The sequence below is a fragment of the Gasterosteus aculeatus genome, chromosome 20 (genome assembly GCF_964276395.1).
Source record: "Gasterosteus aculeatus chromosome 20, fGasAcu3.hap1.1, whole genome shotgun sequence".
Classification (NCBI taxonomy): Eukaryota; Metazoa; Chordata; class Actinopteri; order Perciformes; family Gasterosteidae; genus Gasterosteus; species Gasterosteus aculeatus.
Window position 1 is genome coordinate 8,658,379 of NC_135707.1, and position 22,246 is coordinate 8,680,624.

Consider the following 22,246-nt stretch of genomic DNA (forward strand, 5'->3'; position numbering starts at 1 on the left):
ATTTCTTGTTATGTCATTTAAAACACTCCAGACTTCCCTTTCTGAAGTCTATATCGGACCTCTGAGGCGCAGATATGTTTTGGTCTTGAGTGGTTTGTACTGCATGAATGAGCATCTTTTTTTAAAACTTTTTGTTGAAAATTCCATTCAAGCCACCAATCAATTATCTCCATGTGTAGAACATTTGGAAAAGAGACGATGGGAAGCAATGCATCACAAATGTAATCCGAGCACATAATTATCCTCCTTGACTTATTGACGCACAGCTCTCTGCTGACTCAGCATCCTCTCACTCATCCTCCCTGAATAAACCCCACTGCCTGATCACCGTGGGTGAGTTTCCACGGGGCGAAGGGGCGGCCGGTGTTTACCGACACGAGTCGAGTGTCTCCGAGAGGGAGAGAGGGGGAGAGAGAGGGAGGGAGGGAGAGAGCAGAGCCCGACATATTCTCAGCACCTTCCAAATGTTGAGCCCGAGTCGTGAAGTGCTGCTTTTCAGGGGGGCGAGGTTGGACGGGAGGGAGACGACGGGGGAGGAAAAAAGCGACGGACGCCACACAGAAAGTCGCCTGTGAGAAATCCGCACGACGTGTCCGCTGACCGGCTCCGATCGCCCGGCTGGAGGTAGGCGATGCTCACATGCGTGTGCGGGCGGCTTTGCTGGGATGTGACCGGCGTGTGAAGGGTTAAATTCTGCAGGTTTTTTGGGTTGATGCGCCTCTCTGCTATTCCGGAGGGGACCGGTCAGCCCTTGTGTCTGTGAGCTTCCTCACTCACTACACACACACACACACACACACACACACATATATGTATATATGTATTTATATTGTCAATGATGAACGGTTGATGAAACGGTCCCGGGATGGAGCCGGTTTTTTCCATCATTGGATGTTTTGGGTTCCATTCCATTTTCATCCTGCCAGGGAGATTCAATATAATGTACATCTATTTTTGTTGTATGATGCAAGATGATGTCATCTGACTGTTTATGCAAACAGCTTACATTAAAACGTATACTGTATATTCCGTGATTATCCCAAGAATTATGCAACTTTTATTATCACAATTTGTCATAGAACAATTTGCATTTTTATTATATGTTATAGTCTCATCTTCTTCTGTAAGTAAGTCTGGTCAGAAACCAATATGTCCTGCACAGTTAACACCTAATAGCTTAATTAGCGTCCATTATCCGAGAGGGCTGTGTAGCCTCAGGCTGCAGTGTGCTGCTCAAACACGATCAATGGCTCTAAATGACAATGTCATCTTTTACAATGACCACATCACCTTCTGTGCTCTTGTGTATTCGTCAGTGCTGTACACCGCTCCATCGCCCCACTCCGGGCACCACCCTCATCTCCCCTGGATTTAATGAATCAGACAGGTGCGATATGTTGGAAACCTGTCTCGCCCTTTAGTTCACTGCTTCTGAGGAAAGTAGGTTGCCCGTCGCTGCAGGCGGTCTCTCAACTTGAGAAATGGCTATTTTGATTTGGTTTAGACGAGATCTTCTGCTTGTTTGAGCTTATTTTCCTTGCATCATTTCCTTCTGCTGTGCTGGTCTGAAATGGGGGATGTGTTGGAGGGACGCAAACGTTGGCAGTTTGGACTATCTGGGATAATCAGAGTAAAGGGACACAAACACATGTTTGTTTAAAAGTGGTCCAGAATTCAACTTCCCGGCACTTTCCACATGTGTCTCTTTGTGCAGCAACCCCCCCCCCCCCCTCCCAGTCCTTTTTTTGACTCATGATTTATGAATATCTGGTGCTGTTAGAGGAGGGTGCAGTATGTGCATCTGTGTTTCTGTAAATGTGTGTTTGTACTCGTTTCCAGCATGCCTCATTGTCACAAAGAGACATTTCTCTTCATGACTCATGCAAAAAACGGTAAAAAGGATGAGAAATGATGAAGTGTAAAGCCACAGAGGTGGCTTTGTGGGGCCACATCTGCAGTCTTTGAAGGCATTTCCGCCTCTTTAAACCTTGCCTACAAAGACATGTCTGTCCTTCCACTGAGTAGGGAGCTTTCGAGTGAGAAGGAACACAGGCACAGGCTTTGATTTCAGAGTGGGATGCACTGGCTCGGATTATATAACACAAGGAGGAGGAAACATGATCAAATAGAGAGAGCGATCCAGAGTGAAAAAGAGCAAAAAATGTTGTAAATGTAAATGTTATTATCTGTGAGTGCTGCTGTGCTGATATCTGGGGCTCAGGTACATTGGTATCCAAATCCCTGTCGTTGTCAGGACTCTCGCTCAACAAAACTTGTTTGTGGTTGATGCGCCTGATGCGGCTCACGTCTGTGTTAACGTAAGGTCACGTAGGTTTACAACTAGCGGCTCAACCAGGTCACTCCTGGGGGAAAAAATAGATTTAATAATGTTTAATTGTCTTAAATCTTCTGAGATGCATTTAATACTAATGTTTATTTTATTTGATACAAATGGTTCATTTGAAGCCATAGTTGTGAGCATGTGTTGTTCATGAAGCAAAACATAATGACAGTGTAAGAATAGAGTCGTTTGGTTCATTAGTTTTGGTGTATTTGTCACACTTCCATTCTAAATTGAACGGTTAGACTGAAAAGGTCAGAACATTATACATTATTTTCCCCATGTCAGAAGACAAGAGCAATAAAGAGCTTGATTTTTGCTCTTTTCTTCTTTGCTACCATGTTACGTGTCACGTGACCCCTCTGAGTGATCTCTGGATTCACACCGTCAGGCTGGAATTGGGTTGGGAACCATTGCAACACACTACCTGCTCTTTAGCATGATGGCCACACCAGCATCATACAGTCTCTTAAAATGTATTTCCTGCAACATAACACTGGTCTGCTGAGACCAGTCATCTAGTATCAAGTAGGAGCTGGAATACAGTATTAGAATCCTCTTTAGTTGTTAATTTAAGACCAAAAACGAGAAAACTATGGTATTTCCTTATTTTCGTTTTACTGTTTAAACGGTAAAAAAACAGGTCGTAACGGTGGCAGAAAGTAACACTTTCAGACGTGAGAATGGTAACTGAAGTGAGAAAATGTCAGAAAAGGGGGAAGCGAGGGGAGGGGAAGCTATGGAAAGACAGCAGATGGGTCCATGGTTTACAGCCCAGAGGGCAGTGTGTGAATAAACCAGTTATAATATAGTTTATTGCGTGTGTTTTCGTGTGCTTGCATGTTTGTGCTCGGTGAGGCAGCCTGCACAGTCACACAGAAATGAAGGATTGGCTTTTGGGTTTCTTGCTCAAAATGTTGCGTACAAACACCAGAACAAGCAGATGACTCGGTTCACTTATCTGCTCCTTCAGAGCCAACCTACATCTCCGATCGCTGCATTAATTAAATGTGGATGGCTACAGGGGTCAACAGTCAGCTTTATAATTTGAAGACCAGGATACAGTTGCCTCACACGAGGGTTCAGACCTAGACGAGAAAACAAAACCATTCTCGAAACAAGGAATGTGACTGAAGTAATAGGACTAAAGCTTTGTTCCGTATTTAGTTTCAAATGCAATGAAATCAGTGGTATTTTGAGCCGCGAGTGTCGTGCTGTAGAAGACATAATGCGAAGGGATGTATGAGGCCTTCTGTAAATTAGCAAACGGTGTTTGTCAGATTATAAGAAAATGTCCTCTCTGCTGTTTAGGAATATGTTTAGAATACAAATGCACAATCACACACGGACACACAGAAAGGGCAGACGTATGCACAGTGTGAAGACGCCTAAATGCTTTGTCACATCCAGCAAAAAATGGGAAGTCTCCTGTGTTGGAATGAGATACATTTTTATCTTTACAGCCTGTTTTTTAGCTGCTGCAAAGTGTGACTGTGAGCACTGCAGGTGTTCTCGCCAAATCCCCTCCTGGGCTTTGTAAATGAAAACTGCAGCAAAATCTCTATTGCACAAATTCTCTTGATGTGTTGCCTCAGATGCATCAGAGTAGCAGAATTCAGTTTCTGTAGGGCGCCGAGTCGAGTAACCCAAGACCCCATGATTTTAATTATCTCAAAATGAATTATTCTATTTAAGACCAGGCACATAATCAATGGACACTGCTTGCCAGTGATCCACAGTCAAGTTGCCCTGGTAAACATGCACATACACTTAAAGGGAAGGATCTCTATATATATATATCTATATATCAGAAATGCCTGTTGTAATGGCCGTTAACAACAATAACTTTGACACATAAAACTACCTATGGCCCAGGTTTTCTCTACTATTATTGTGACACCGTCATTGGTTTTCTCAACAAAAGTGGCACTTTTGCTGTTTTTTTGTCCAAGTCCAATAATAACCTTCAGGAAATGGCAAATTAATTTAATGTACAGGGTCTGCGAAATTCTCTTGGGTTTTTATATTTGGTGTTTGTTGTGATTCAATAACCTGATGGATTTCTTAACCCATCCACTTAAAATAACATATACAAGAGAAGATTAAAGACAGACAGTGAGAATGCATGAATAAGGAGGCATATACATTTAATTATTATGAGACTGCAACACACAGTAAGGACACTTGGATACGGTGAGCACTGCAGGGGCTTCCTCTTTAAATTAAAACCACAGGTGATTTGCCATGCTGCAAAATATGCTTTTCAGTCTCTGGAGCAAAGAGACTTTTGCTGCAATATTTACTCCTTGATGTACTGCTGGTGATACCGTTGAATGAGGAAGCACTTGTATGTAAACGTATTCTTCATTGGCTGCAGTCAGATTTGTATTAAGGATTTAACAACTTTTTTCAGTAAACCAAAGATACATTTTTTTTGTTTTACCTCTGTTGGTGCAGCGTTTGGGCTTTTGTTTGTGACTGTATTTTGTGCCAATATTTTAAATTAACTCCAAGTCACAACATTCCCAAATTAGCATAAAGTCAAATGTCCCTTTCTGATTAAAAGCCCCTGCCTGCTTCCAAAGAATGCAAAGCAAAAGATGCACTTCAATTTTCTGTATGTTGATGTTCACTGTTTGTGCCTCAATGGGTTCTGCACCATAGGTTGATTCAGGAATGATGTCAGAAACCAGTTTCCCTGAGAACAAGATACTTTATTTTAACGCACACACATCTTCCTTTTCCCTTTCTAGGAACCAAAAATCAGTTGAGATGGCGACAGTCAGCGTGATCGCCTTCAGCTTTCTGCTCATCACAGGTACGTTACGTTACTAGTCTCTTCTAGTCTTTTGCCAGTAATGGTTGATCAAAATACACTGAATTGCTAAATCGTTTAATTTTAGTTTGATCCAGTAATCCAGAAGAGCAAGTAATAAACTGTGTTCAAAAGTACTGCTTTTCAGACACCGTATTCAATAGTAACAATGAAAGATTTTGATCTTTTTTTTCATTCAACTTTTTTACAGCTCTTTCTGCGCCCGTGAAAAGTAAGACTTTCCAGAACATCCATTTCCAAGTGTGTCACTCATCAATGATGAATTCTGAACGGCCCTCTAATGTGTTTGTCTGCTCCTCCTCCGTCCTGTTGTCCATCACATCATCCAGACGACGGCGACTCCATGACGTTGTTCCACGGGGAGGATTTCCACATCATGTTGCCCTCACTGGCGCTGGATGTCACGTTTCGCAACAGGTCCGCTCCGCGGGCGGGCGACGTGTTCCTGATGCGGGGCGGCAACGTGGTCCACAATCGGGCCAAAGTCAACCGCCACCTCAGCCACCTCATCATAGACAGTGTGGGCGAGGGGGACGAGGGCGTGTACACCGTGAAGAATCTGGAGGCGCCAGAAGACATCAGGAGCATTACGCTGATAGTCCGAGGTACGGTATCTGGTTTCTGTATATTACACGAGGAATGGGAATGATTCATTTTATGATTCATTCCATTGAGTACTATCTTCAACCACGACAGTCGATGATGAGTTTCAAAAAGGGCTCCGCCTGACCATCATTTCCTCTACTGATTCATCGCCAGTTCATCAATCAAATCTATACAATTTAGTCAATGAGATGTTAAATTGATTTTTTTTGTGACAATAATTCTTTCTTTCTGTTGCAAAACCCACACCTATTGAGCTGGTTATGAAGGAGGACAAAAGGAAGCAGCTCACAGTACCTATAAGAAGTTGTAACCTGGGGATTATCTTTATTTTTGCTCAAAAAATAACTCTGAAGAATGTTTAATTATCAGCTATCAAATGGCAGAATGTCTGATACATGCATGACTGCAGTAGTGGAATGTTACTTAATACATAAACTCAAATTTGAGACACTCTTGACATTTTAATTTTTTTGTTTTTACTTACAAAACCTTTGACAATCTTGTTAAATGACACAATTTCATCCGATGATCCATTACAGTAAAATACCACTCAAACAGTAATGCACACATTCATGGAACAAATAATGATATTTTACTTATGTGATCTAAAATACTTATTTAATATATATCTGAATATGTGACCTGGAGTCAGAGGTAGTGCAGGTGCTGTATTTTCTACTGCTTTAATCTTGCAGCCAGCAGCCACTAAACCTCTGTGTTACACACGGTGTTACAAGTTGCAGCCGCGTTGACTCTGATGAGAGTGCACACACACACGCACACACACACACAAACATGAGAGAAGGAGGCAGCGCGCTCAAACCCAGCGTGGATAAAGGCGACTGTAGCGTAGCAATATGTGAAAGATGTGCCATATGGAGGGCGTAATTTGTACGTGTGTGTGCGTGCGTGCGTGTGTGTGTGTGTCTCAGAGTGTTTAAGCATGCCGGAGCTGCCAAGCAGTAATTATGCAGCTCTTTAACCACCAACCGCCTCCTCTCTCCCTCGCTCTCTGCAGTTTTCCCCTCTTTATCTTGTCCTTGCTGCCTCTCCCAGTATTTGTCTTGTATTCCAACCCTTTAATTTCAGCTGCCCCGATATTTTTGGATCGCTGATCTTTTTCTCTACACTCCCCCCCCCCTCCCCTCCCCCCCCACACCCGCCACCACCTGTCACGACATTCCCTCTTCCTCCGTCCTCTATGGTATGGAAACCTTTTGTAGACTGCGACTCCTTACAAGAGCCTCTCGACAAAGACTAATGCGGATCCCATATCTGCCCCATAGCAACAGTGGACAGCTCCCTCCCTCCTTGGTTTTTTTCTGGCCCCATCCCCTTTTATTTTTTTATTTTATTTTAAAAGTTGTTATTATTTTTCAAATTTAATTACTCCGCCTGTTAGCTTGATGCAATTATTTGACATCATGTCTACTCTTTTGTCACCTGAGTCCTGAATGTACCCGTTCTACACGTCAATCCCCTTCCCTGCTGGGATAAAAACAATATCAATAAAACATATTTACAAAAAAACACCCTGCTTTTACCCTCTAGATTGCTCCAACGAGCAGATCATTAAATATGGAGACAACTACCATATTCCGCTGTCAGGGGTGACTCCTCCCATCACCTTGGAGTACAGGCCCAGTGCTGTGGAGGCCAACCTGACATCTAGGTACAGTCAACAAAATGACACTCGACATTTTAACCCAACAGAATCTGTGATTGCCTTTTCCAACTCTGACGTGCATGTGTACTGTCACGGCGCGTCTCAGACTTAACCGACAAAGGTTAAGGGCAGTTCATCCTCTGTGACTTTCTCCTGCTGCAGACCTGCTCTGGTGCTGCTGACCAGCGCCAATATGTCCAGAGAAGGCTACCACGGCCGGATTGGCGTCACTGAGCGCCACGTCACCCTCAAGGCCGTCACGGGTGCAGACGAAGGCAGCTACACCATCAGGGACGACAAAGGCGATATCCGAAAGAAAGAGTGTCTCAACGTCAAAGGTGAGAGCGCAGATGAAGACCGATATCTTTTTCCAGGCATGACCTTTTTTAAACGGTCGCCAGCTTCCATCAGGATGCTTTCCTGATCTTCCTGCTCTTTGTCGGCACAATGGACTTTTAACGACAGGAACGTTAATGGGCTGTAACAGACTTAGGTGTTTCAGAATGATGATCCATGGGCCTGTAAACAGTGCTCTGATGTATTACGTCTTTCCTTCTCCGTCCTTCTGTGTCGTAGAGCACTTGTACTTTGAGACCTTGCCATACGGTGAAAAACTGAAGATCAACCTGATACTCAACAGTTCCTTGGTCCATCTCTTCTACATCCAGGAAAAGGACCCCACGCCCCATCTGCTGCTGGACAAGGGGGAATTTACAAATGTAGCTGATTTCTTTTTAGCCCCACCTATGATTTGGTTAAGAATCATATATATCAAAATATACATTATCATGCTTTTGTATGTGAACATATAACAGAGTCTATTCTTAGGCTCCATAATTAGAAACAGGACTGGTTTCTGGTCTGGTCCTTGGTTTCCTGCTATGTTTTATAGCTATAGGCCGGCTGGCGTTACACAATTAACATTATCAGCACTGAGAGTGCTGGTGCTTCAGGCCAGACCTCTTTGATGTCTCACAAATCCAGTAGGATTTCTGCCAGTGTGCGCCTCGAAGTTTGGCTAGTACTTGTTACATGTTTACGTGTTTTCTTCGCTGTTTATTTTTCAAAGTTAAGGGTATGATGTCTGTTTTTTCTAGGCCAAAACAGATCTGGGCTTTGAGGACCGTCTCTTCATGGAGGGTTCTCGAGTTTATCTGGATCAGGTCAAGGGGGCAGATGTGGGCCAGTTCAAAATTACCGACATACTGGGGTTCACTGTGTCTACCATCCACTTGGAGATGCAACGTAAGGATGAGGATGGTCAAAATGGGACAAACCAGATGTTGTAGTGGTATATTCTAAAGAATGGTATCAAAACCATTATCATCCACTGAATAATACCGTTCTTTTGTCTGCTGTATTTATTCATTGGAATTTCAGAACATCAATGCTTCCATTGATGTTGAATTATTTACTCTGCCACTGCTGTCTTTCTTCCCGCCATGCCTACATGAAGCCTACAAGCTGGAGTCAGTGTATGTAGCCATCATTGCCCTGTTGGGTCTGCTGGTCTTCCTCCTGCTGGTTTGTCTGCTGTCCTGCCTGATCAAAGTGAAGAAAAGGGCCAAGAGGGCTGCTGCCCTCAAGAAGATCGCCCAGGATTCTGGCAAAGTGGACGAAGGAGAGGCCTTCAGACAGGTTGAAGGGACAAATATGCAAATGAAAATGTGAAGCTGATGATGTGGAGAGTGATATGATGAATGACTCACACGCAGTCTGTGTGCATCTTCACAGGTGGTCAAGAACATCACCAAACTAAGTGAGGACTCCAAGCACTCCCAGGCAGACAATACAGAGAAATCTCAGAGCACTGAGGTGGATATTAAAGTAAGGATATGTAATATTTCTTTCTCAAAACTGAGTCTTCAAGAGGTTTTAATAATGTCTCGATTTTAAACTGTTTTTTTGCGTTCAGACAGCTGCAGCTTATTCAGAACGCTGCTGCTAAAGTCCTCACTAAGATCAAGAAAGTGGATCGCATCAGTTCAGGTCTCGGATCTTTGCAGTGGCCTCCTGTATCACAAATAATTGATTCTATAATATTTATCTTGGTTTGTAAAGCACTGAATGGTTTAGGTCCGAACCTACATTTTTTATCTGCTGCTATGTGATGATCCCTCCAGACCTCTCAGGTCTTCTGGGACCGGCCTGCTTACTGTTCCCCCGAATAAAAATTGTTATGCACCACATATCTGAAACAATCTCCCAGAAGACCTGATATTTTCTCCAAATCTCAATGTGTTCAGTTTTCCGCTGCATCTTATTCCGTTTGATTTGGACTTGCACTGCACTGTCGCCGAGCTGTGACATTTATTCTCCTGTTTGATTCAGTTTTAGCTTTATATTCCCTTCAGTTTGGTTGACTCTTTTTAAATCCTTCACATATGCTCCCGTTCTAGTCCCTTGCGTGTCTGTTTTATCTTGTTTAGCTTCTGGAAAGCTCGGAACTGTTGGCGTTGTGTGAATAAACACGCCATACCTTGTTGTGTGTTTAATCCAGGGTCTCGAGGTTTCCTCCAAAGAGGTTGGGGTCGGCAACCTCGACACCAGCGACTCTGGCGTCGGCTTTAACACCGCCCTCCCACTAGACACCGACACCGATGCCCCCGATCAAAACCTTGACTCATTGGCCGTAAGCGTCTCTGTTGATTCCGAAATCAAACCGTGTCCCCCGCCCGCCGCTGCCGAGTCCAAGCCGAGCACCCCTCCAGCTACGGAAGTTAAGTCCAGTCCGGCAGCTAAAACTAAAGCCTCTCCGTCGCCCGAGATCAAGAAAACCCCTGAACAGCCACTGGAGGTGCAGTTGGATGTACCCAAATCAGCAGAAGTTAAGCTTATCCCAGCCTCCAGCCCCGAGCCCAAGGCCGGTCTGAGTCCAGCTGATCCAAAGCCCCCAGCAAGCCCAAGTCCAGAGCCTAAACCAGCTTCTCCCCAAGCCGCCACTCCCACACCGGAGAGTAAGGGCGCTCTGACGCCCAAAGCCGAGCACCCTAAACCGACCACACCGGAGAGTAAGGGCGCTCTGACGCCCAAAGCCGAGCACCCCAAACCGACCACACCGGAGAGTAAGGGCGCTCTGACGCCCAAAGCCGAGCACCCCAAACCGACCACACCGGAGAGTAAGGGCGCTCTGACGCCCAAAGCCGAGCACCCCAAACCGACCACACCGGAGCCAATCACCAACGGTACGCCCGAGCCGGGCGAGGATTCCAAACCGAGCCTGAATCACGCTGATATTATCGGAGCTCCAAAAGCAGCTCCGCCTAAAACCCCCGAAGTGGAGCAGAAATCCAGCGGCGCCGCACTGGAAGCTGGCAAGGACGACAGCGTGGCTGAGGCCTCAAACACCACCACTTGAGAACTGCCGCTGCCAAAAAAATCGTTGAGATCTCCTGAGTCTACCGCCGCTGTAGACGAACACCCCTCACCAAATAATGAAGAAGCCACTGGGGCAAAAGACTTAACATGTCTAATGCCTGAACACAGTAATACCTTGACGACAGTGTCGCACTCACCAACTAACACATCGTTAAGACTCTCTAATTTGAAAAAAAAAAATCACTTAACAAAAGCGGCTTGTTGATGAAATTAACTCTAACTTTGCAAATAACACTTCACATAAGGTCTTTTCTAACATTATGAGGCAGCCAGAAAGGTTGACAAGATTTCACTAAAATACACAGATTCCTTATTTGAGCTTAACTAGTAATTGACCTCCATCTAAAATGCTTGTTTCTCTGTCAGCATGTGGGTAGAACAGACAAAATGCATGCAATTTTCAGCTCAAAACAAGCAAAAGTGAAGACCCTTTTGATTGGACATCATCAAAACGGAAACAAAAGCCCTTTCACACACTGTACATAGCTGAAGTATGGATGTTATACGCTTGTGCTGGTGCTCTGGCTTCAGTGATATCTGCAATACATTATCACATATTAAAAAAAGATTTGTGTGACTTTACCCACATAAGAACACGTACTAATAATATTAACATTACTATTTATGGTATCTGAGACTGAGATTCACGCCCCCAGCTGATGTCTCAGATCTCAGATTAAATGTGTTTTGCAAACGGATCCCTCAAGCCTGGATCAACCACTCTACTGCCTTTGATCTCAATTTCCCCTCAGCTCTATAAAAAAACACATTATTTCCTCAGTTTAGTAGCAAGCGGCTGCCAGCAGCTTAATGGGACCACCGTGTTCCTGCTGCACATCTGTGTGCATGAAAATGCAAGCATTGTTATTCCTTCTTCTTCCCTCGTCCTTTGTCTGTCCTTCCTTCAATGGTCCAACCCCTTCTCTCCTACCTCCTTCCTCTCCTTCCCTTTGCCCGGGATTAATTCTTAACCTCTCAAGGACACAAGCTCGACAGAGATTAGGTGTTTACATGATTTTTTAGTTCAAAATAAATATTTTCAATCAATTTTTCTTACAAATAAATTAAAATAATACAAAACGTGAGAATTATAAAAAAGCGATATCACATGAAGTTATGTTCAAATATGATCATTGGATATTGGATATTATATAAACACCAAGATAATAGATCAAATTAAGGGGCTCCGATGTTGAGTGGACAAACAGTATCAGATGTATCAGTGTCGGATGTATTGCACAATATAAAAAAACGGAATATGCCGGCTTTCTAGCTGGTATTGCTGAAATAACCACAAACCAATTTTCTTTATACACACGCACAGACACACACACTCCATCCTTGTAAATATTGCATGTGTACGCCGGTTTAACCCCTGTAAGGCTGATTGTTTCCAGTGTATAGAACGGTTATTGTATTATACTTCTAATCTAAATTTCTCACCATCCTTAAATCCAGAATATAAAATATATACACATAGAGTACTATATCCACTAATATTCACTTACGTCTTAAACTAATTTAAGAACCAAATATTGTACAAATCCATGAAGACTTTATTAGATCTTTTCAGATCAATTTTTTGCATTTATAGCCATTCCAACCAGACGATACTCACAGCATACGGCATCTCTCACGGTATTTACACATTGTATTCAAATGTTTAACCTATGCCACTTAAAGCACTGACTGCAGCATGCCCACAACAGGAAAAAAAGGCTTTTATTGTCCTGTAACAGAAGAGGGATATTTTAACGTCGCCATCATGTGTGTTTGAGGTGCTTCTGTTTAAGCGTTTGTGCCTATGATGCACATGTGTTTGAATGTGATGATTTACGCGATGAGGGTTAATGCATTTTGAATCTCTGCATAGTCAGTTCTTACAGAATGACACCCCTGTACGCTATGTGTGCTCATCCGTCTGTTGTGAGGTAATCATGTGCCTGCTTACATCGTCTTGCAACGTGAAGAAAAAAACAGTGCTGTGTTTAAGTCATGAGTGTGAATGTTTAACGCCACAACATATCGTAACAGATATTGTAACCTTGAGATATTTGAGTGACTCGTGTCTTTTTTTTAGTGCCTAAATACTGGATAGTTGGCCTGTATTCTGTCATTTGCAGACACTCCTAATAGCACCTTTTTATTACAAGGAAGGGTATGAAAGAAAGAAGTTTGCACAGCTGACTGAACGAGGCGGTACCACTGGCCTATGATATGCTATCATGTGTGTGACGGATTGTATTGAAAGTGATAATGAAAGTCTGACTTTGAGATTTTTCCAGGTTACCCTGGGTAGCATCACGAGTGAATCAAGTCTGTGGCACACGGGTGCATTGATCAAAGCAGCGGGTGAATGACGAGGCTTTGTGCGAGTAACCCTCAGGGTTATGTTGTGCTAAGCACTCGACGAGGGAATCTTGAAGCAGAGCGTCCATGCACCACCTCTACTGTGTATTGTCAACGGTTGTAACACCACTCCAGAGGGAGCGGGGATGTGAGACAGGCAGACACTGTGTGCGGCGCAGGGCCAGCCTTTGGTTTACAAATTACCAGCATCTTTAAGAAGGCTCAGTTTAGTGGGATTGGAGTTGTTACATCAAACAGGGGGCCAGAGGGATTCCGGAGTCGTACCCACCTCTGATTACCCACTTTAAAATACACCACTACTTTTAATACCACTGGCACTTCTTGCTCTTTGTGAGCAGTCTCTGCCCTTGTCTTCTCTGTTTACTTCTGCTGTTTTGGCATTGGTGTGGTGTGACATCCCACATGTTCTCTCTGCACTCTCTTTTTGCACAACACTCCACACAGATGTTTTGTAAAATGTTTTCTTTATTTCATGTCTAAAGGAATACTAAGAATAAACAAGTGATCATGACACCTGCCGTGTTGTTGTCTTGGAGTGTGACGCTTCTGTCTTGTTTGATCTCAGTGAGACGTCTCCCTCAATGTCAGCCGTCATTCATGTGACGCGCCAAATTTAACCCCCCTCAGGCCGCGGCGTCTTACTAATACCGACTTCCATAACATTGCCAGGGCATATCGTAGCTAAGCCGGGACGTGAGAGATATTTATAAACAGGCCAAAGGTAACACCATAATGCTGCCGTGGCCTGTTATAGACGTCAGCAGAACGCGGGCTGTGATTTCATCTACCATTTTAACAAATACATTTGCTCAAGTTTCAAGGTTCAGATTTTCTCCACTAACTCTAAAGTAATCACAAGGTTTTTATTGAAAACAGATACAAATATGGATGGTTATAAAAAAAAGGTTTAAAGTGGATTTTTCTTGTTCAGAAAGTTTAGGCAAGTGTGTCATATAATTAGGGCTGCAATAAATAATTAATTTATTTTATCATCAAATCTGTATTATGTATATGTATGTATTTTTTATAAAATCAACAGAAAAGATTGAAAAATATCCACAAACCAAACCGTGGCTTGTATCATGACTATTCCAAACCCAAACCCTATAACAAAATAAAGCAAATGTTTCCTACCAACCATTGACTGATATTTAAAGTACTAACCAATTATTTCTTTTCAATCACCTCAGCTCTTAATGTAAGAATGATTTTATTAATATATATTTGCTATCTTTATTAGAAATTCCTGCATCCCCTCGTCATAGTGAAGGGTTAAAGATCTTAAGCGATTCTGTGTTCTTCCCATCATCTGCATCACATGGATTATAGAAGGGGAACAAGGGAACCCCAACCGTCCCCATTGTAAAGGTATAGATCGGCGCCATGGTAACGGCATTATAGAAAGACACCTCCTCCTTTTCACAATCTAATAACACACCGATGCGGACGAGCCGGAGCGACACGTTGACCTTGGTGGGCTTCGGGTCGGTGTAGGCTTGGACGGATCCGCCCATCAAGGCCAGAGTCCAGAGGCCACTGGACGCGCCAGTAGCATCCATCTCACCTCGTGGGACATCTCCTCGTGCAACGCCCAACCGCCACGCCGTCTTTTGTCCCACATCCACCTCCCAGTAGTGCCGGCCTGTGGTGAAGCTCTGATGGCCCAACACGCAGTAGTAGTAGTGGAACCGTCGTGGGTTGGCCTGGACGTGCTTTGTGTCCTTGTCCTCCTCAAAGCACACTGAAGTGCAAGACTGGGACACCGACAGATTAGGGTGGGCTGTGTCGGGGTCAATGGTCATTGGTGTGATATCTGAAGGCCAATGGAGATTGAGTAAGTGAAGTTTGGTTGTGGCGTCGCACGTGCCGTATGGAACGATATGAGAACATACTTGGGTAAAGGGAGCTTCTCATGTGCTTCCATATCCTGTACTGTATCGGCCCCACAAACTGTCCGGAGCGCACCTCAGTGTCCACTTCTGCTGGAGGAACGAAGCAGACCTTTGACCTGCTCGGACAAGATGGGGAGGACTGGATGATGAATGGTAGCATACAACCAGACCACAGTGAGGATTGTGGAGACGGATTATGAGATGTGAGAGGGTGTGTTAAGCATGCATAATTGGGGGGAAACAGTGGAGAGAAAAAAAAGTTTGACTGAGAAAACCTGCCTTTTTAGAAGATCTTGAATTTCCTGCAATGAGAGAAACATTTAAACAAAGTAATATCTATTTAAATAAACAACATTTGGGACCACAAAAGCAAACTGTGACATGAAGCTGGCCAGCTTGCGCTGCCCATCCTTTTTTTGCTCAATAATGTGCCCTTTGTACTTTCACTTTTAATTGAGAAATTGATTTTGACTTTTAAAACTGTGAAGGTCAACAGTTTAGCCAATCGATGTCTATAATTGATCTAATGAGTGTGGAGGGACAGAACAGCTAAGCGGGATGCACTGCAGCTCTGGGATTGAGTCCCTTTGAAGTAAACCTGCACGGTCACATGGTTTCCCAGCAGCGACACGCTCAAAGGACACCAAACGTGGGGAGCAATTATACACTAGATTATTTTCAAGTCACTGGCAAGTCTTTTTGTCCCTGTTCACACCCACCCCGGGTCCAAATTTACATCAGCCCCATCGACACTTTGTATAGTTAACTTATAGGTGACAGTCAAATGTAATCTGTTTGTGTTATTATGGGACGAAGTGCTTCCTCACGCTGATCAGTTTAGGACTGTTCTCCTCAGTCAGTTTGCTGTTCAGCACAGAGATTGCTCTCTCCAGGTCTCTCCCTTGCTCTGCCATCTTCTTCTTTCTTTCCTTCAGCTGCTTCAGTTGTTTTTGTTTCTCCCGCCTCAGTCGCTCTATCTCCTTACACTCCTCCTCGTCCAGGAAAAGATGGAGGTTTGCAAACTCGGCACTGATTTCTCGTTCCAGTGAATCAAAACTATTCTGAAATACAGAGATTGAGATGACAGAATGAGAGAAGAGAAAAGATGATAATGATTATCAATTCACCGCAGGTTTGACTACAAATTCAGTGTGACCATATGGATAATCAGTTTCACAGCTGGCCTCAGTGCAATTGCTATATATATATATATAAACAGTATATAATATATATACGGTCGGACAATTTATTTTTAATTAAATTCAATGGGAAAGTTTGTCCAAAGTATGTCCAAACTTTTGTCTGGTACTGTATATATATATATATATATATATATACATATATGTATTGGAACCACTATGAAAACAGTGTATTTTTGAAAAATATAAGGATGAATAATGCAGAAACAGTACCTCCACTCGTAGTGACTCTACGTACGTCTCTCTCTCTTCTTCTCTGCACTCATCTACCTCGTGCTTTATTCTTTTAATAGCATCGTAAAGCTTTTCCTGCAACACACACACAAACACAGAAACACACAAGACAATGTTTCTTTGTCCATAAAATACATAGACGTTCAAACAAATACAGTCCCATTATAAGAGAGTGTGTGTTTTGTTTTGGTTGTTCTTAATGCAGCGGGTGAATCGCATAAAACAAGGAACCTACCTTGTGATCACTGACAAGGCCTTCGTTGCAGTTGTTGTTGGTCTCTTTGATGTGGTTTTGGTACATTCCAAATTCTTCAAATTGAACCAAAACAGAAATCAAGAAGTCTCTTCAGAGAATTGCAATAAAAGCAACGGAGGGAGAAATAGGGAGGGGTACATTTGAGGACACAGCGACGCAGCAAAGGACAGGGGGAGAGAAAAGGCGAGATAGAGGTGGAGAGAGTGCGAGAGAGAGGCAGGAGGGGGAACACACATGCCGGCACAATGAGAACAACAGTAAGTGCACATATAAATAGAGCAACGGAGACGTACATCCAAGCAGCAGATTAGCAGAAGAAATCGTATTGACAAGCACAGATCAGTGTCCACAGCCTGACTTGACAATATATGGATCCATTATGAGGGGAGGGAGAAGACGGGTGGAAGGGAGGCAGATTCATTTAGGTGCCAGGAGGACGTGCCGGCCGGCACGGCGATTTATGGCAGTAGACACAGAAGAGTCTATTTCTGTCTGCCGGTGTCTCCGCAATCAAAGAAGAATCTGTCGGTGGAAAGAGGCAGATATTGTGTTTCGTATCTGCAGTTGTTTTGTCTGGAATGAAAACAAAACAGGTTTATTTTTGCACGGTGGCTCTCTCATGTCTCGGGATGTGGGAGGATTCAGTGCTTGCTTTGCTGTCCTTCCCCGACTGGGTTTCACATTGTCTGAGTGGGAGGGGGGGGGGGGGGGAGGTGGGGTACTGCTTCTCAATGTACTGTCAGCATTTCTGCCCTCTTCCCTTCGACAGAAGTACTCTGTGCTAGGCGCCGCACCACCCCCCCCCCCCCCCCCCCCCCCTCCCCCCTCCCTCGCCCGCTCGACACACAGGGGGTCTGGCTATGTATGTGCACTGAGGAATGTTACTCATCTATAATTCATAGTGCTGAGTTGAGGCCACGTCACCGGGCTGAGCCGCAAAGCCATTGCAGTATTCGGCAGGTGGAGCGGACACTGAGAGGAGGATTCAATCAATTAGAAAGGCTTACCGCAAGGAATCAGGGAAGAATGTGCAGCGATTGCTCAGGATCAAAGCAACTATAAATCAATGTTGGCAATTTAAAATTAATGAACTGCCTTTTAATTTTCAGGAATAAAAATGGACATTTTTGGACATCCGGGAATGTCAGCGCTATTGCTAGATAAATGCAGGATAGGAAAACTACAAACGGTATTGTCACGTGTTGTGTCTCTATATTCGTACAAAATCTCTACAAAGATAAAAAGGTCATCAAAAAGCATTGTGATTTGGGCTTTTGTCTTTTTATTAAATTATTATCCATATATTTAAAGAGAACAAAAAATCTATTCTAAAAAAGGGTGGTGAGATGCCACTAGATGGAAGCAGTTACTGATGAATTATAGCAAACCTAATGGTACACTAAGACTAACACTTCATCGTCATCATTAGTCATTGCTGGAGTGCTGGGAACACAGGACACAGGACAAAAAAGCTTTGGCAATTGGCAAAACGATTTGCAGTATAACTGGAGGTTATTAATGTAATATTAAGCTCACACACACACTGTTTGTTTTGGTTTTTAGGGTTGTACTTTGTTTGGTTTGCCTTAGTCTTTATTCTTTTTTGGAGATATGTATATGCATCGTTACATGGATGAACGAGAAATACAGTGTATTCAAGAAAAAGCTGGAATTTGGGTCTTCAAATAAAGAAATTGGAACAGAGGGTGTCGCTAGTGCGCCTGAAAAGTTAAAAGCACAGAAGAAGAAGAAGACAACGAAGAAGACGCCACAGGAAGTAAACAAGAGCACGTCGAACAGACAGACTCAGTCGAGAGGTACCGCTCGGGTAAAATAACCCTGCAATGCACCAAAAAGCATGTTTTAAGACCACATGCGTAGTTTAAATGAATCTAGATGTACGTTTTGAGTTGGGCTGTGAGACCAAAAGCTCTGTGTCTTTAGGGAGCTAACTTAGCGGCGAAAGCTGTCGTCTAGCTTAGCATAGCTTCGCATGTCTTGTATTGAAGTGTTACTGAACAAACTCTCTGTATTAACGTTACTTCAACTGTAACAGCTCCGATGTAAGGTACATTTTTGTATTCCATCATATATATTTTATTTCAGACATGAACGGTCAAGTGGACGCTGAAGTTGACTACAAGCGGAAATACAAAAATCTCAAACGAAAATTAAAATTTCTTGTATATGTGAGTACATTCCTTCTGAGTTTGAACGGTCGGCCTTGAGCGCCATGTTTTTAGTAGTTAACTAAACTGCACACGCCTCTTAATACGCACCGATCTCGCGTTTTTGTTTATCTCCTTAGGAACAGGAATGTTTTCAGGAGGAGCTGAGGAGAGCGCAGAGAAAACTCCTCAAGGTTTCTAGGGACAAAAGGTGAGTTAATAAATAAAAATGTGTGTCTGTGAAACACAACGTGCGTTCAGCACACAAACGGTGTCGTTCACTGGTTTTCCAGCTTCCTTCTGGACAGACTGCTGCAGTATGAGAGGGTAGATGAAGACTCCTCAGGTAGGCGATAACCTTCTCAAGTTGTTGGTTCTTTATGGCCGATCTGACATTTCTATCTTAAGAGTTGAAACCAGTCGACTACACTGTTGGTTCAGGTTTTTTCTGCTGTTTTGTTGCAGATTCGGAAGCAACTGTTTCCTCGGACAATAGTGAAGGAGATGGACCAAGGGAGAGAGAACGAGAGGGAGCAAAAAAGTAAGTTGGGCATTTCAACATGCAATTAAGAAATCCAACCCATTTGTTTTTACATAGCAGCATGACATTTGTTGTTTCCAAGAATTTGTGCGTTTCTTCATTTTGGCCACCCGTGTAGTTATGTGTGTCTATTTTGATGACCAGACTAAAACTGACATTTCTAGATTTATCTGCTATAGAAAACATTTAAAAAACATTCAATTTTGGATGACAACAACAATTGATCAGTTTATATGGAAGTGTAAAACCTAAAAATTGAATAATCTTTTTTATTTTTTATTTTATTTGGCTAGATTGTTGTAACCCATCAAACCAAATGGACCAATGTGGAGAAAAATCTCCTCCGCATACTGGCCACACTGTATTTTTACTCATTTCTCTGGCATCCTTTTTAAGGAGAAGAAGCAGTCCAGGCGCGTGTCTTCCGTCATCATCCTCCCCTCATCTTTCCCTGCTTTCGCGTCATGGTGTAAATCCCCTGCAGTCATCGGGATCCGGACCCTACCTCAACACTGTGAGTATCCATCTCTTGTTGCTTTCCCTTATTCAGAAACAGATTACCGCCTGTGTCATCTCATCAGCAAACACAATCCCTTTTTGGTTTGGTTTGTTTATATGATTTTGATCCTTTTGTCATCTTATCCATGAGTCTGTTTTATCTTGTCGTTTGTTTACTTATAATAGCTTCACTGTCCTTTCATTGTTCATTTTTTTGTCTGTGTGTGTCTCTTATTGTCTTGTAAATGGCTCATGCCTGTTTGTGTGGTCATTTGGAAATTTGGGGCCTGCATGTGTGTTGGGAAGATGCCCTTCCCACCGGAGTATTTGGCTCCCCCAGCTGAACGAATGAAGAAAGAGAGAAAAACAAAGACGCCTAAAAACAAGAGAGACACAACGGGGAAGGTGAGAGAGAAAGGGGAAATATAAGATGTATTAGTCCAGTTCTGCTGCTTACTTCTCACATCCTTCATATGAATTGGCCTTTTATATTCAATGGTAACTTTAATGGCCGCTTCCATTAGGTTATATTTTGGTTTCAGCCGGATTACATAAAAAAGACGAAGTGATATGTGTGAATATTACTTGTTTGTTTTACTTTGTTGCGCTATATTGCTGACAGGTTTCATACATTCAACTTTTCGCTATTACCGGCGATGATGACATTTCGAGACACTGATGTTCAGTCTCCTGAGGCATTTAAGTTTGACACTATGCTGAAGTGACACTCTGGTTTACAGTTTAATGTACGCGCTGCATGCTATCTGTGTTGCGGCCTTCCATCCACACTTCTTCCTTTATCACATCTCCAGTCAATTTGTCATTCTTAACACGTTTGCTGTATTTCAAATTCCTCTCAGGTTGTTGCTCCAATGGCAGCTAATTACCCATCAGCACCTGCGGTCCCTCCGGCAGCCAACAGCCCCTTCAGCTGGGTTCCCAGACAGATGCTGAGTGGCGATGCAGCTGAGGAGGAGGGAGAGAGCGATGGAGACAGCGACAGGGGCGACGAAGATAGAGGGGAGGGAGACGAGGCTGAACTGGTCATTGACATCCCTAATGAGTGAGAGCTGGCGTGTGTTTTGGATTTGTTTAAAAGCAGGGGATGGAAGGTTTGTACATCTGTGTGTTTGAGAACAAGAGACAGAATGTGACTGAATGTATATATATTTTTTGTGTATTGAGTAGCCGCTGCCTGTTTTTAAAAAAGGAGGGCCATGCTCCCCCCTGTGGACTTTTGTTTTATTGCAACATCACTGTTACATCTCCCTGATGATTGTGTTTTTTCAAACATATGTTAAGAATTGAGTTTGCGCTTTAAAAAACATCCACCGCCTCTGGAAGGACAGGATGCACTTTTTAAACCGTTTCAAGCCTGTTTGTTTTGCATTGTCCAAACACCATCTCAGACTTGGAATTGCATTAAACAGCATTATTCATTCTGATATGGATTTTTCACTTTGTCTTAGATTGTTTGTAGTTTTGTCAATTCAACATGCACTGTTTTTTTTTAACAACTTGTCAAAAATCAAAGGTACATCCTATTCATTATTGTTGTTTTGCATCAAAGTGTGTGTGTGTCAGAGAAAAATAGTAATATGACGTTATAATTTCAGCTCACTAAAAGTATTTGTTTAAAGATAAACAGTGTCACGTTTGATTCAGATCGAGACATGGTACAGGGGCTATTGTATTTTGTTTGCTGCATGCTGGTTTAAAATAACACTCTCATTGCACCATTTAAATGCAGTGTTGTGTGAAACTGGATGCCCCACCCAAAGCATCACACCCAGAGAGTCATTCCAGAGCCACAGTCAGTCACTGAGTCTGACTAACTGAACTATAGCTATGGCTACGGAAAGCTCATGAAAAACTTCTCTTTGCATATTTGATAGAAGCTGCTTAGTCAAATTTGCCATGATTAAGCAACATGAAGGTAGCTTGACTGGACTTCTCCTAAAAGTCAAAAAGAGAGCTACATATGTCATTGACTCACACACTCAGCGCACACATGGTTTGCATGTTTCTAATATCAAGGAAAGTGGGCCTGAACACTGCGAGGCACTGTCTGGCAAGTTAAATAAAGAATGGCTGTACTCTGTGTGAAACAATGACCCGTGGTCTCGACACTGTCAGGATTAAGCTTTAATGAGGATTTCACAAACTGACTGACACTGTTAAATTTAGCGGATGGTCGCCCACGTGTCACCTGGGGTTTGGAGTGTGAACCCCCTGCTTGATATGGAAGTATTTTAAAGCGA

General features: G+C 43.1%; 3 protein-coding genes across 7 annotated transcripts; 2 read left to right on the forward strand and 1 right to left on the reverse strand.

Moving 5' to 3' along the window:
- Positions 1 to 392: 392 nt before the first annotated feature.
- On the forward strand, positions 393 to 13,710 carry LOC120810818 (uncharacterized). The gene is made up of 11 exons (XM_040165741.2): positions 393 to 624; positions 5,095 to 5,159; positions 5,368 to 5,388; positions 5,507 to 5,782; positions 7,335 to 7,455; positions 7,612 to 7,787; positions 8,026 to 8,168; positions 8,547 to 8,694; positions 8,906 to 9,087; positions 9,184 to 9,276; positions 9,950 to 13,710. The coding sequence occupies exons 2-11, from the start codon at positions 5,114 to 5,116 to the stop codon at positions 10,805 to 10,807; spliced, it is 2,064 nt and encodes a 687-aa protein (XP_040021675.2). The 5' UTR covers positions 393 to 624; positions 5,095 to 5,113; the 3' UTR covers positions 10,808 to 13,710.
- LOC120810853 (zinc-binding protein A33) lies at positions 13,608 to 17,196 on the reverse strand. Of its 2 annotated transcripts, XM_040165816.2 has the most exons (7): positions 17,072 to 17,196; positions 16,758 to 16,831; positions 16,502 to 16,597; positions 15,917 to 16,150; positions 15,369 to 15,391; positions 15,090 to 15,205; positions 13,608 to 15,010 (listed from the first exon to the last, which is right to left on the reverse strand). In XM_040165816.2, the coding sequence occupies exons 2-7, from the start codon at positions 16,821 to 16,823 to the stop codon at positions 14,457 to 14,459; spliced, it is 1,089 nt and encodes a 362-aa protein (XP_040021750.2). In that variant the 5' UTR covers positions 16,824 to 16,831; positions 17,072 to 17,196; the 3' UTR covers positions 13,608 to 14,456. The 2 variants fall into 2 exon arrangements, with proteins under 2 accessions (XP_040021750.2, XP_040021749.2); XM_040165815.2 differs by lacking the exon at positions 17,072 to 17,196 and having other exon boundaries at positions 16,758 to 16,967.
- A 1,311-nt stretch (positions 17,197 to 18,507) lies between these two features.
- On the forward strand, positions 18,508 to 21,630 carry ino80e (INO80 complex subunit E). Of its 4 annotated transcripts, none has more exons than XM_040165824.2 (8): positions 18,512 to 18,595; positions 18,885 to 18,967; positions 19,087 to 19,157; positions 19,240 to 19,292; positions 19,412 to 19,487; positions 19,884 to 20,001; positions 20,292 to 20,390; positions 20,846 to 21,630. In XM_040165824.2, the coding sequence occupies exons 2-8, from the start codon at positions 18,887 to 18,889 to the stop codon at positions 21,050 to 21,052; spliced, it is 705 nt and encodes a 234-aa protein (XP_040021758.1). In that variant the 5' UTR covers positions 18,512 to 18,595; positions 18,885 to 18,886; the 3' UTR covers positions 21,053 to 21,630. The 4 variants fall into 4 exon arrangements, with proteins under 4 accessions (XP_040021759.1, XP_040021758.1, XP_040021760.1 ...); XM_040165826.2 differs by having other exon boundaries at positions 18,514 to 18,606; XM_040165825.2 differs by lacking the exon at positions 20,292 to 20,390 and having other exon boundaries at positions 18,508 to 18,595.
- The last annotated feature ends 616 nt before the right edge of the window (positions 21,631 to 22,246 follow it).